This window comes from Buceros rhinoceros, unplaced genomic scaffold (genome assembly GCF_000710305.1).
Source record: "Buceros rhinoceros silvestris isolate BGI_N320 unplaced genomic scaffold, ASM71030v1 scaffold32339, whole genome shotgun sequence".
NCBI lineage: Eukaryota > Metazoa > Chordata > Aves > Bucerotiformes > Bucerotidae > Buceros > Buceros rhinoceros.
In genome coordinates, this window is record NW_010433826.1 from 1,502 (window position 1) to 16,716 (window position 15,215).

General features: G+C 37.0%; 1 protein-coding gene across 1 annotated transcript in view; it reads left to right on the forward strand.

Annotated features, from left to right (window-relative positions):
* Window positions 1-504: 504 nt before the first annotated feature.
* Window positions 505-15,215, forward strand: part of FAM135A (family with sequence similarity 135, member A) — a gene marked incomplete at its 5' end in the record, with an annotated part of 34,854 nt that continues 20,143 nt past the window's right edge. The window contains 7 exons of the mRNA XM_010144250.1: window positions 505-554; window positions 2,711-2,866; window positions 6,399-6,472; window positions 6,770-6,924; window positions 7,179-9,495; window positions 11,522-11,682; window positions 13,385-13,476. Of these exons, the coding sequence (XP_010142552.1) occupies window positions 505-554; window positions 2,711-2,866; window positions 6,399-6,472; window positions 6,770-6,924; window positions 7,179-9,495; window positions 11,522-11,682; window positions 13,385-13,476 (3,005 nt within the window). The remainder of the gene's footprint in view (window positions 555-2,710; window positions 2,867-6,398; window positions 6,473-6,769; window positions 6,925-7,178; window positions 9,496-11,521; window positions 11,683-13,384; window positions 13,477-15,215) is intronic.

The window sequence follows — 15,215 nt, forward strand, 5'->3', positions numbered from 1 at the left end:
TTTATATTCTTATATAAATTTAAATAGGTAAATAATATACCTGTAGAAACATGTAACTGGAGTAACTTACCTCTGGAATATCTGAGGTAGAAGAGGAATTGATTACATAAACCTTGGCTGTGAATGAGGACATTGCTGCTGACTAGCTGAGCAGCTCTCAATGGATAATGTAAAAACTGTATCATCTAAATTACAGTATTTTCATGTATAATTCTAAATGGAAAATTGGTATCCTTGACAAGGTATCATGGTAAGTGATCATGATACTCGATTGCAAACCTTTTTTTAATTGATTGTGTTCTTTCCTCAATGTCAGAAATTATGAAGAAATTATTTTAGTGGGAGTTTATCATTTACTTGGTTTGAAGTTGACTGTGGCTCTTAGTATGGCTTCAGGTTTTACTTGATGGGTTCTTTTTCATGTTTTAAAATTGTTTGGTAATTGATTTTACTCTGCAACTTGGAAAGTACATTTTTCATGGTTATGCCCTCTCATCTTTCCAGAAAACGTAGATGTAGAAGTTCGTCTTACAGAATTGTGTGAAGAAGTAAAGGTACAATTTTTTTTTTCAAGTATTAAATAAGCGAAATAATTATAAAAGCAGAGTATGCTGATTTTGTATGTTCCTTTGCAATAAACTCTTTGTTTCAGTGTTAACATCCTGTGTGGTTTTTGCCAACGCTTATTTCAGCTCTTCCTCATTCGAAGAGAAGTTGCTCAACTGACTGCAAAACGTAACTATTGTTCTGGTGGCTTGGCTCATCAGTAGTTGACATGGTAACTCTTAAATGTCATGAAACTGAAGATTATAGAAAGTTGTATTACTTGTATTAAAAAAAAAAAATCACACTTTGAATTTTCTGCAATTATAATTTGAGTTCCTTGGTTTCGATGGTGTCAAGTAACAACGTTGCAAGATCAAGCAGTAGTACAAAAGCAGATTCTCCAAGTCATCCCTCATCTGGGAGGACTTGTGATACTGCCTCCTCCTCCTGTTCTCCCTACATTCTCAAGGAAACGCTGTCTAGTTCAGATTACTTAGATTTCTCTCCCCAACTCTCTCCTTAGTCAGAACTAGCCCCAGCTGAATAGCTAATTTCCTTGTCACAGCGAAGTTTAAACCACAGGTTTAAACACCTTTTTTGGAAGGTTGTCCTTGTTTGGAAGCTTTGCTGCTGAGTGGGCCCTCTGCCCAGCTTTTGAAGAGCAGGCTTACCTTTCATTACTGTAGTAGTAGTGTAACTGCAAGGAACTGGCCTTGAAAGGGTATCATTTGTTTAACTCGAGACAAAGCCAGCATAGTTAGATCTCTATGGGCAACTAATTATCTTACATTATATATTAAAAGGGTTGGTTTTTTTTTTTTACATAGCTTCTGTGAATTCTTTAGTTTCTCGGTTAGCTTGCTAAAGCATGTTTATATTTTTTCCATTTTCTCCTTTCTGTTCTTTTGTGCAGTTTTCATCAAATGTTCCTCTTATTTCCACTCTTGCTGGCTAAGTTGTTTCAGTATTTGCAATTCTTTCTTGTACTTGCTCTTTAATATTGCTAGGGTTCAGTCTCTAATATCTTTACTTTTTAAACCCTTTGTCTCAATGCCCTACGTGGCTCTAATGAGTTTCGGGGGGGAAAAAAAAAAAAGATTTTTTTCTTAAAATAGCACAGGGAACATGAGCCTAGCAGTTTACAGTTGACTGGTGTGGGTCTGTATTGCAGGGTTACAGTGCAGTGTTAAGAAAGAAAACCTTGTTTCACACTGAATTTGTCTTGATATGATCTCTGGAGCAGGTTCAGAGAAGGGCAGCAAACCCAGTGAAGGGTTTAGAGAACTTATCTTATGAGGAACAGCTGAGGGAACTGGGATCGGAGAAGAGGAGGCTCAGGGCAGACCTTATCGCTCTCTACAACTACCTGAAAGGAGGTTGTAGGGAGGTGGGGGTTGGTCTCTTCTCCCGTGTTACAAGTGACAGGACAACAGGAAATGGCCTTAAGTTGCGCCAGGGCAAATTTAGGTTGGATATCAGGAAAAATTTCTTTACATAGAGGGTCATTAAGCATTGGAACAGGCTGCCCGGGGAGGTGGTGGAGTCCCCATCCCTGGAAGCATTTAAAAGACGTGTGGATGTGGTACTGAGGGATGTGGTTTAGGGGTGACCCTGGCAGTGCTGGGTGAACAATTGGACTTGATGACCTTAAAGGTCTCTTCCAACCAAATGATTCTGTGATTCTGTTTCTAGGAAGTCTGTATGTAGATGTATAGCAGCACTGAAATGTTACAGTGAGTTGTGATTATTCTGAAATGGAGACGTCTCTATGAAATTTTTACGATCATGTCAAAGTTGGACTAACATAGCGAGCATCTGTTTTCTGATTCCTATGCCTTTCAGGCACACTGTATTTTTGTGTGTTAGAAAGTACAGCAGTTGCAACTCAGTTACTCTTGCTGTAAATGGAATTGTCACTTTAATCTAAGGTCAGGAGTCCTAAGTCTAAAAGACAACTGTATAATATTTAAAGCAATATAAAATAATGTATTAGTGGTGTAACATAGATAAATTAAATTCTGATACTTAGACAAAACAGGTCTCATTTGGAAGTGACTTTTTAAATTAAAATTCTCACTAAGATAGAGTGAACTTTTTTTCCTATTCTTCTATGTACATTATGGTCTCATCTGTTAATCGTGTAAATATTTTTTCCTGACTTCAGAAAATGGAAAATCCTGATGAACTGGCAGAACTCATAAATATGAATCTTGCTCAGCTTTGCTCACTTCTAATGGCTCTCTGGGGGCAGTTTCTGGAGGTCATTACCTTACAAGAGAAGGTCACAGCATTACTAGCCCAAGAGCATCACACATTAAGAGTAAGTATTGGCTCTGGCTTTAGGATCTTTGGCATATTTGTATTCTTACTGAGACACATTGTTATGGAAATGTGTATCAAAATTAGATTCTAGATCCTAATTTTTCTAGTTTTATCCGGGAAAGTTAGTTCAACTCATAAAGGGAGTTGCTGTATTGCATTTGTTAGCTTGTTGTTAGAGCGTATTCTTGGAATATAATATATAAAATTAATTATTTATGTTTACAAACCAATTCATTAATCTTTTGAATAAGAAATGCAGTTCAGAAGGGGAATTGAAGTTTGTGGAGTAAGAAGTATTTGTGCAGAATGATGTATTTTTCTGCAGGAGCCACGCCTAGTGCTCACCCTGCATTTTAATTCCTGCTACATTCAGACTGCCTGCTTGCATCATAAAACAAAGTCTACTTTCTTTCTGAATTAAGACTTTATAATGTTGAGAAGTCCCTGAAGTAGGATTTTAAAAGGAGATGGATCGGAAATGATCTGGCTTGTGAGTGTATATACTAGAATATCCATCAAACTACCTTATAACACTGATAAGGTTTACACCTGTGTTTCACTGAAAAAAAAAAACGTTTAGAGTATGTCATTTTATATTGCAGAAAGTTTGCACAATAAACCAGTTCATGCCTTTGCTCCATAGTGATATCTTCTGTTAGGTCTGAACATGCACTTCCAAAATTACTTATTTCAGTTTGAGTCTTAAAATATGAGAACTGAAAACTAAGATCTCAGACTGTCACTCAAAAATGTGCAGGGACTCAATATATATTCCGCAGCATTTTTCCTATACAACTTCTCCTCCTCTTCTGTTTACATTGGGAGGACCATAAAAAATGTAATTTTGGGAAGTCTGTAGGGGCTAGAAGCAGTGGATACAATTTCCTCCTGCAAAGTCATTGTGGAGTCAGCCCAAGTCGGTAGTGCCTGAGTCACTAGCACCAGCTGGTAGTTGTTCTGGTTCTGCAGAGCCTGTTTAACAGCACCCTTGTAAATGCCTCTATCCTTTCATAAATTAAGCACTGACTAAACATAATATACTGTTGGTTTGTTGTTTTATGTTTTGGTTTTTTCCTCTACTTAATACTGATTTATGTGGGCTTTTGGAGCATGCTTTCAACTAGCTTTATACCATTATATACCATACCTCTTATGCCAAGAGCTGTCTGGAGATGGTAATCAAATTTAAAAATCAAAATTTGCTTCAGAAGCACTGGTATTAATTAAACAATTACAAATGGAATTTACAGCAAACAAAAAACCCCTTCCTTTTCTGTTTGAGAGAGTATTCTAAAGATCTGGTCTCTACGTAACCCCAGTTACTTTATATGGTAAAATGAGTGCTCCCATTTAAAGTCAAAACCATCTTGCTTGCCTCCTGGGAAACAGCTTTATGCATTTTCTTGACTTGAACCACAGACATCTACTAATTGGGCAATATTCCTGTTATGATTTTATTTTCAATTTTATTTCCAATTACCTAATTGATCTTTAATTTTTAAATTTCCTAGTTTAGAACGATAACCAACTGGTCTTCATGATCAATTGTTCTAAAATCTAGTTTTTAACCTTTAAAATGGTCTCTAAGTTAATTGTATAACAGTCTTCTCCCTTTCTTGGGGAAGGGTTGGGGATTAGCTGACAAAATCATGTATTTGGAAGGTAGCTGTCTTTTTAGAAAAGCCAGCTGGGAAAACGCAGAAGAAGTGCTTAAGAACACCAATTCTAATTCCACATGTGTATGCATAAACTCCTAGGAAAGCAGATACCTCTTTTGTGTGCATGTCTGATCACTGGTGAGAATGGGAGTTACTTTTAAAAGACAGTATGGAATTGTTTTCTTTTATTTCAAAACATTTTCCATGACTGTTCACAGATGATGTTATGACTGAGATTAATTTCATGTAATACAGTAAATTGAATTCTGGGAGGTTGGGACAGGACTTTCAGCTTCTAGTGCAGGTTAGAGGTTGGGAATTTAATGTTTGGGGTTGTTTTTCTTAAGCACCTTGGAGCAATTTTTTCCCTGTTTTTCTTCTAAGAACAGAAAAAAGAGGAAAAAGCAGAAGCTACAGAACATAAAATTTCATCCAAATGGTTCTCTCTAAAAGCATATTGAGCAGTGTATCAGGAGGGAAAACTAACTCCCCTGCAAGTGCTTATCTCTGAACAGAAGTTAATGTGGTCCTGAAAGTCTGATGTTTGCCATTTAATGCACAGGATCTTCCTAGTGCCATGTCTGCGCTCAGGGTAGACATGGATGCTGGATGCAGCTCTGAGTGAAGTGGAAGAGCTGAGGGAACTGAATTAGGCCTGATACCTGCTCCTCCAGATATGCTGCAACCTCTCACGGTCATGGGAGATTAGATAACTCAAGAGAAGGACCATTAGTATATTGAAGAATAAAGGAGTAGGTGGCCAGGAAGTGGTTGGTAAATAAATGATTGGTTAAGTAGACTAGCTGTGTAAGTGGTTCTCTAAGTGGGATAGAAGGCTTTTTTAACTGATACAAACAAAGTGATGTTTATGCCCAAGTCAAGACACAAGCAGTTTCCAAGAGCTGCTGTACAACATGTTGTCTTTTTTCTATGTCATGTTACAACAAACAAGGTACTGTCATACTGTATTGAACTTTAGGTTTTTTTTGATGCAGGTAATTGGGCAGTTGCAAAAATCAAAGTTAAAATTCTAGATGGAATTAATATTTTAATGTAATATTGGAAAACTGAGAAATTTTATCTTGTAAAACCTTAACTTCGGGGTTTCTAGCTACTGCATTTTCAAGACGTTGATTATGTTTTTATTTGTAGGAAATCACTGTATAATTCACACTATTTCCACTCTGTGAATTGAATGTGATGATACAAAAATATGCTCCCCTGTGTTATAAAATACTATTTTAGTATTGTATGGGTTACTGACTTCAGGCATACAATTAAGTGTTGAATACATACAGTGCTTGTAATTAGCATACATTTTGTTATTATCTTTTTCATTTGCAGCCAAAATCTTTACAAACAAGAGATTTTTTTGGACAGTAGTTTACTGTAGGCTGAAGAGCATTCATAGAAAGTTTGAAACACGTATATCTCTGTATTTTGAAACTGCTTAATACCTACTGGTTTTCTGCTTCTGAAGATAATCCTCAAGCACATTCAGAAGTGTCCATCAAACGGTTATTTCCTTTCTTCTCACTGAAATTTCTTGTAATATTTTTGTGTGTAATTGTTTCAGGTGAGCCTGATTTGGATGATTGATTGATTTCTTGGTAATCAAGTTTTCACCAGGCAGTCAAATATCATATAATTCCCCTCAGTCATCCAGTGCACAAGTTAAAATTCTCATTTCAGCCACAAGTCTTGTCTGTGGCATCCTTTTCCCTCCCATTCAGACTAAATGTTTTTTTAAAAAGTAATTAACTGTCTATAAAATACATAAAAATTAATAACATTGCTGTGTAGGAATGCTGGTGGATTTACAAAAATTGTATGTAATAGAAAATAAGCTCCAACTTTATTTGGATCTTGCAGGTGCGCAGATTTGCAGAAGCATTCTTTTGCCTTGAGCATCCTAGGCAAGCTGCCCTTGCCTATCAAGAACTACAGTAAGTAGCCTTTTGAAATACACAGTACGTTGCATGTTGTGCAATCATTCTATAGCTTATGTTGTGTAAAAGTTCTGTCTTGCAAAAATACTTAACAAGTTCGAGAGGAACTTACATTCTAAATACAGACTGGAACTTTTTAAATGAAAGTTATATAAAAAGTTATTAAGTATTAAAGCTATGAAATAACTAATTAGCAGAAAAGCTTCCACTAAAGTGAATTAAACTACTGCTAATTTTTGCTAATGCAAAAATAAATAGTTCTATTTTCATGTAAGACTATTTCTTTTCTTTCAGTGCTCAAAGTCATTTACAGATGTGTGCAGCTATCAAAAACACTTCTTTCTGCAGTTCTCTTCCACCTCTCCCTATTGAATGCAGTGAACTAGATGGAGATATGAACTCCTTGCCTATAATATTTGAAGATCGATATTTAGATTCAATTACTGAAGGTAAACACACCTCACAGTGCAGTTTTCTTTTTGAAGAAATGAGCAAAAAATTACGTAAAATCAGAGTATTTTTCTTTACATTTCTTGCTGGCTTAAAGGAGTCCATTTGTTTGCTAGGCAGTGTTTCTTTAGTTTTGAGGATGTGTAAAACTCTGTAATTACTAGTGTTTTATAGCTTTAGTGACCTGCATAATCTTCTTGTAAAAAATTATTTTTCTTACTTTTTTTTTAACCCCTCTTGTTTTTGGTGAAAGATCTGGATGTACCGTGGTTGGTAGCTCAGAGTCTTCCAAGGTCAGACCCCAATAAACTGGATAAATTTGAAGCTGAAGAAGGTTTTATAGCTGGTATTACTAGCCCAGAACTGAAAATAAGACCTGCAGGTGCCTCCAGCCCTTGGCATTCAGAAAGTGAAAAGATGCTAACAAAAACTTTGAAAGGGAAAAATGAAGATTCAAATAAATCCAAAGTTAAGGTTACCAAGCTCATGAAAACAATGAAGCCTGAAAACGCAAAAAAAGTTGTGAAACAGAACCCTAAAGACTCTGTGGTCTTAGTAGGCTACAAATGTTTGAAAAGTGCAGCACTGGAAGATGCCTCTAGAAGCTCAGAAGGCAGGCCTTCATACAGTGTTACTGAAGGGCTGGACCCTGTATTAGGTGGATTTCCTTGCGATACAAAGACCTGCACCAGGCAAATAAGTCAAAGAGAAATACAGTTTTTGCCATCTGGAACTGAGGAAAGGTCTGCCAAGACTGAAGATGTCCAACCAGATCCAGGGAGCCCTGTGCAATGTGAAACTGTGTCTGGGTTTGGTAGACTTACTATCTCCCAGACAGGTTCTGGAACTATACAAGCAGATAGTGCTCTACACCCCAGAGGTATGCTTGAAGGTTGTCATGGAGGTCAACCACCTTCCTCAGGAGTCAGGACAATTGATGTCAAACCAAGTAATAGGAATCCCTATGAAGGGGAGAAAGTAACTGTTCACATTGGATCGTGGGCTGAGTTTCCGCAAGATTCAGTGCAAGGAGAGAATTTGCAGATACCCAATATTCAGTCTTCAGAATCTGGAAATAAATTGCTTTCAGGTGAGCAGGAACCAGTGCTTGAAAATGAAGATGTTCACGAAAGAAACTTCCAACATATCAGTGACACCTTGACAAAAATGAAAAGTAATCAACCTATTATTTCTACAAAAGAAAGTCAACTTTCTGTAAGTGGAGACACGACTAAATTACCAGATGCTAGCGTGGCATATGCCTCTTCTAGGTTTTCAGATTCAGGTGTAGAAAGTGAACCAAGTTCTTTTGCAACTCACCCTAACGCTGATCAGGTTTCTGAAAATGTTCAGAGTCTAAGTGCATATAATGGTGAGAGAGTATTTCCTCAGCTTTTACTAAAACCAGACTGTGCTATAAAAAACACAATAGAAAGCCATTGCACTGAGAGTACCAGCGCTGTAAGTGAAATACAATCATCCCTGACATCCATAAATTCTCTGCCTTCAGATGATGATGAACTGTCACCTGATGAGAGTTCAAAGATAACTGTTATACCTGAACACCAGCTAAGTGACAGTAAAACGATATTGGATCTTGGAGCAGTTGACTTCCCAAAATGTGATGACAGTAAAAAATCAAACACCAATTTGCAGCAACAGTGCGTTGAATTTTCAGGGTACTCGGCTAACAAGACTCTAACTATACGTTCCTTGCTCTCCAGAGCAAAAGATCTTTTGCACTTAGTTGTTTCAGATGAGGATACATCTACTGATGTGAAAAGTTACAGCCCACAGGCAGACCTTGGCACAACCTGTAAGGACTCTCAGGATCTTGAAAGGCATCTTGATACTACAGAAGAAACAGTTAAATTGTGTTTGGAAATTACTTCTATGAGTGAGCCATCTATTGTTTCAGGTTCTTCATCTGAAAATGCAGTGTATGGGGTTGAAGAAACAAATAAAGGAAAACATAACGAGTCTTTAGAACTAAAGGAAACATCTGAAGAACTGTCAGTGGCTAAAAGTGAAACTGGTACAGATAATCCTTCTCCAACCAGAAGTACTGACTTGGTAAAGCAAGGGCTCATCGAAAACTATTTTGGCTCTCGAAGCAGCACAGATATTTCAGATATTTGGCTTATGGACAACAGTGATCCTGGTAGCCCTCAAAAGGAAACATATGAAAAACAAATTATTTGCTCTTCCCAGCAAGATGAGGAAGAAGAGGAGGATCAAGAAATGATTGAAAACGGGTATTACGAAGAAACAGACTATAGTATATTAAATGGAGCTGCCAGTGCTGACCAGGATCATGGCTCAGCAGAAGAGAGAACCCTGAGATCTGAAAAGATTGATAGTGAGCATCTGCGAGATGGAGTGACTGTGCCTCCTGTCTGTAATCCTGGTTGTCTGTCTTTTCCTTCTTCTCTGAGAGACTCTCCTTGCAATGTTATCTGTTCTTCAAGGAATAAATCTGATGCAATTACACAGCAGCCAGGCAGCACTTCCTACAGTTCAGCTTCATCTGTTTCCTGGTATGAAAGCTCCCCAAAACATCAAATGTTAGCGTAAGTGATTGTTTTAAAACAAATTTTTTTTTACTCTTAGAAATAACATTAAATATAGTATAGTATGCAAGGGGAAAAGAAGTGTGGTTAGACTCCAGAGTGCCCCCAGGACTGTGGCTTGTGGATTCTGCATGCTCAAGTAACATCACGTTTTAGATGTTCAGATAGAAAGTGTGTTAGCACTGAATTTCTTCTACCAGTTACCTTGTAATTTCATGTGGTATGACAAATTTCAAGCAAAGCATGATTTTTGGTTTTTGTTTCTCTACTATATTCCTTTTTTAAAAAAAAATTTGGCTGAAAAGTAATGTCATAATGTCTGCTGAGCATAAAAATGGTGTTTCATGAAATGGAAGCTGTTAAAATAGCAAGTGCAAAACCCAAAAACATTCTGTAAGCATTTGTCCATCTAATTAGTTAAGTGAAGCAAATGTGCAATGCAAGCCAACACAGTGGCCTTAAGTTTCAAACTTAACTTCAACTACCCAAAATGTAACACCTCAGAGGCCATAGTGCTCTAAATTACACTGCAATTTGCATACCAGGAAAGCCAAATTGAGAGGAAGATCAGGAATCCAGGATTGCATCTCCTCTTGCTGTGAACTTAGGAGTTTCCCTGGTAACCCCCTGCTGCTAACTAAACATGGGAAGTGGCAGCTTAATCTATTGTATTGGAAGTAAAAGGAAAGCTTAGAAGAGAGGTGGAAACAAGGAGGATGCTAAGCAGGCAGAAGAGATAAAAGGCCAGGTAGTTTGTGGTAAGCAGCTGAGAAAAGGAGGAAGGACTGAGCTGTGGTGGAGGAAAAGGGGTTGGAAGTGGACAGAAAAGTAGCTTCTGAAATACTGTAGAGTGGGTACTAGTGCGGAATGGGAGAGATGAAAGGCAGAGACTGTTTTAAGGTGTTCTGTAACAATAAAAGAAAGAGTGAACTTGGAGTAAAATCACGGATTTGGCCTTGGGTGAAGCAGAGTCTCCCAGAGCATGATAAAACTGGGCACAGTCTGCTCCATAGAGAACCAGCCTTGGTACGTTAGGTTCGGAAAACATGCCTTGAGTACAAATCAAGTAACTTAGTAACTTCTGTTGCAGAGTGGTAAGACCAACTGCCTGCAATGGTTTCTGTTTAGGCTGATTTCATTGAGGCACTTGCCAGTTAGTGAGGAATGTGCTGAAAATAAAGGTACAGAAAACAGAACAAAAAGTATAATGCCAGGAAGACGGTGAGCAAGGGGAAGAGGATGGGATACAGCACGATGCTGTGAGGGATCACGCAGAACAGGTGGATTCAGGAGGGAAAGAAACATAAGGAAGCATCAATCTTAAGTGCTGCAGGGAAACTTAAATGCAATTAATTTGGTAGGAAGACCATACACAAAAAGCTAAGGGAAGGGGAAGAAAAGGAGGAACACAAGGAACTCTTAGCATATGGGAGCTCAGCTATGAGAAACCGTATAGTGTATGCCTTCATATGATATGTAAAAGATCAGAGGTCTGGATCAGGCTGCTTCTGAAGCAAGTATCAGTTATTCAGCCTACCAGAGGGACTTTCTGGTAAGCAGTTACAGCACTAGCTCCAGCTCTCTGCTGACCTAGGAAAAAAGGTTCTAAGTTTGACAAAAATTGTCAAAAGTCAGTGGAAATCTTTATTTGACTTCTGGTTGATTATTTTGTTGAATATTCTGTTACTGTATTTAAACAAAGCTATTGCTTGGTCAAGACCAGAACTAACCCACAATTTTCAGTCATTTCAGAATTTGCAGAGATGTTCAAAAGAAAGAAGAGAGGAGAGCTTGGGATAAGGATTTTGTTACAGAGGAAAGGGGGCTGTAGGAAGCTGCAATAAAAAAAATATTTAGAGAAATTTGCTTGTTTTGTGAAGATAATAATTTGATAAAATTCTTTTTCCCCTTCATGTCAATTGCATGGAAGACAAAATAAAAAGAGTAGAAAACTGTTTCCTAGGAGACCTTATGTTTGTCCGGAAATAGTAAATGTTGTTTTATCATCAACATGATTTCGTTCCAGTTTCCTACAGGCTAAAGAAGAATTGAAGCAACTTAAACTTCCTGGATTTATGTATAGTGATGTTTTCAAACTGGCTTCTTCGATACCTTATTTCAGTATGGAAGAAGATGACTGTTCAGAGGAAGGAATACATCTTATAGTCTGTGTCCATGGCCTAGACGGTACGCTGGGAAATGTGATACTGAATGAGACTGTCGTTCAGATTGCCAGTCAGGTTTAGCTTTTGTCATTAGAACTCTGAACTGAATGCTTCTGAAGTAGGTTCACTGGAGGGAAATGGGAATCGGACATTTACTGCTACATTTCTCAATGCATTCCACAGAATCATTCACAGTAAGAACTTACTGTTTACTGTAAGTAACATTTGTCTTTAGGAAAACTTTTCACGTTCATAAACCCATTTTATGCCATAGTGGTTGGAGTTACTGACAAAACAGTTGTGTTTAGACTTTGTAATGTTACATTGTCAAGGAAAATAAAATATGTGTATCTGGTTAGGAGCTAAGTAGTATATGTAAAATGCAATCAAGTGTTTATAAGGTTTTAAAAGGTTAGATTACTGAATCACACCTCACTGGTTGAGGTTGGAAGGGGTCTCTGGAGATTGTATAATCCAACTCCCCTGCTCAAAGCAGGGTCACCTAGAGAAGTTGGGTTTTTAAACATTTCCAGAGATGGAAGCTCTGCTGTAATGGAAATGAGAAAATCTCCTGCTAATTGAACAGCTTGAAAAGTTTAAATAGCTTAAATATATTCACCTGCTTGTAGTTCAAAGCATATGTCAATGTTAAGAAATAAAATCCCCTCCAGTTAAGATAGTCGTAGCTTTCTGCCATCAACGTTTTTGTCTTTTGAGAAGCTTCTTAAATTAACAATGTAAGGAAACACGAGAGGGCAGTAGGATAGAATATTAGACTGGACCGACACTGCACAGCCACCTTGTTCATTTTTCAAATTCCTAAGTTTAAAAAAAAAAAAAAATTAAAATACCAGAATAGCTATTCTTTCTTCCTCTGGGTAGAAAGCAGCCTTTGTTAAGTGCTTTTAAAACAGAACTCAGAACTATTCCTTCTTCTAGCATAGATGTTCAAGTGGTATTGCATACCTAGAATTGATGCAAAAGTTAACTTGGCCAAAAAACTGGTTGTTAAAAGAACATGTATTTGAAGCCTTAGAAAAACCCATCTAATTAGAATTTTCCTACAAAATGGCAAGTTCATACAAGTTCTTTCCTATAATAACAGATTTAAATAAAAATCTCATTCTCTAAGGCAGAAAGGGTAATCTGCCTTCAAAATCATACATGATCATTGATGTAGAGAATTCTTCAGGATACTAGTTTAACTCCCATTGGTTGTATTGGGTTCCACTCGAAATGTGTCTTTTATCTGCTAACAGTCCACTCTGCCTTCTTATTCTATGAGAATGTTATGACTTGCCCTTATTTCATGCTCTTCCACTGAATTCTTTAAGCTAGCTCTGAGTTCTCTAATTTTTATCAAAATTAATTTGGTTTTCAAGAATGTAATGTTCACAGTGCTACATATCTGGTGGATACTAAGACACAATCACACGTAATTTCCTAAATCCTTGCTTTTAAAATGGTGTCTGCATTGAATGTCATTTTTATAGACTGTTTTGTCACTGCATTTAGCTTTGCAGCTTATCTTCCCAATTGCTACTAAATTTTAATTAGGGCTGAGAATATCATTAGCTGTGTTTAAATACAAAGTTGTGCCATAAGATCATCTCAGTATTCTAAGTGCTTTTATTGCAAGTTAATTTTGCAGTATCTAATTCTTGATTTTTTTTTTTTTTTTTTTTTTTTTTTTTTTTTTTTTTTTTTTTTTTTCCCCTTTTAAGGTAGCAGCGCAGATCTAAGATTAGTGAAGACTTATATTGAGTTAGGGCTGCCTGGAGGGAGAATAGATTTTCTTATGTCTGAAAGGAATCAGGTATTTGTCAACAAAAATTAATTTTTGTAAATCAATAAACAGTGTACATCTTCAAACGTGTTTATTTAATGGCGTTGTTGTGTTGCAGTTTACCACATTCTGTACATTTTTATTGTATTCTCATAGAACCCATAATTTGATCTGTGGCTTGTGTTAAAGTAATTACAAAATCTAGTATGATATTGAAGGTCAATACATAAGGAGTAACATTCATTGCTGCCATTTAGTTGTGTGTGCTGATATCTCCTAAGTTCTCAGCATAATCAGTTAGGCTTGTAGGTAAAATACCCTCAATATTAATGGAAAAAATGGTAGTAATGAGAACTGATATGGCAAGGAGGGAGATGTGTTACTTCACAGGGTCTGAGAAATACAAAATACCTGTCTCTTGTTATTTGGTCAGTGTACTGCAAGAACCACATCATGATCCTGAAGACAATATCAAATTACCTCATGTTAAACTTTTGTGAATTTTATTATTCAGATAAAGTAAAGTTGACAGTGCACGGAATACCATTTTTTTTTTACTTTTTTCATTTGTGTTACATATTGTCTTAGACATACTTTAGGGAGGAATTAGAACAAAGAGTCTTTTCAAAAGGTTCATTTACTGCAGTAGCGTTTTTCTGGTGATATCTGCTGGGATGTTTTGCGAAACAGGCTCGTGCTTTCTCTTCTTTAGCCCTCTATAGTTTCTGGCACTTGGTGGTTCTGAAACTTTCTCATTTGGGAATTCCACCGAGACCATTGAGCCTAATAGCTACTGAGGCACCTTTCTCCTTAATGTTGGCTGATTTCTTTTGAATGTTTTTACTTCCAGTTTCCACACATACAGTTGAGATTAATTCTATGGTTCATATATATTACTAATTCAGTTGCAAACAAGAGAATGTAAACAAATCACCCTACAGCTTCTTTTGGAAAAAAAAATAGTCAATAGTCATTCTCCATTTTCTGTTCCAGTTAATTAAGTATTTTATAAACAAGTATAATTTCTCCCTCAGGAGGCTACTGAAGAGACTTAGTCCATTCGGTATTTCTCAGGAACACATGTGAAAGAGTTCCTAGTCATCCATCCTGCCCATCCATCGTTCCCTGCCCACAGTCAAATTGCTTGTTATTTCAAATAGAAGGATCAGAACTAGACCGGGCATTTAGGATGCCTTTGCACTTTGGACTTAGAAAGTGCTATACTGATAATTTTTGTTCTTTCCTTGCTTTCCTAACACAGCTGATTATATAGAATGCAGATGTATAGATTGTTGTTGGCATATATAATTAGGGCTGTTTTTCCCTCTGTAACGTTGGTTTGTATTTCTTGCCATTTTATCACCCAGGCGTGCAATACTCTATGATTGTTCTGAAATTCTGTTGGTTCTAAATTTGACTATCCTGGATACTTGGTTTTGTGTATAAACTCGAGACATCTCATCTCCTTCCCTTTCCCAGATCATTTATCAATATGTTGAACACTACAGATTTCAGCACTTGTGTTGAAATGTTTTAGGCAGCCTTTGCCTAACTCTTCTTTAATTACCTGGAGCTGATCATTGTAGAGAATCAGCTGTGAACTGGGAATAAGGCTTTAAGGATTTGATTTGTTTTATTTTCAATAAACACTATTAATGTAGACTCTTTCTGCTGTTGCAGAACTTGCGTCATTTCTATTTAATGGCTAAAGTGTTTTAGTTCTGAATATGCTGTTTGGTCTTCTGTTTCACTGCAGATAAGATTGTGTG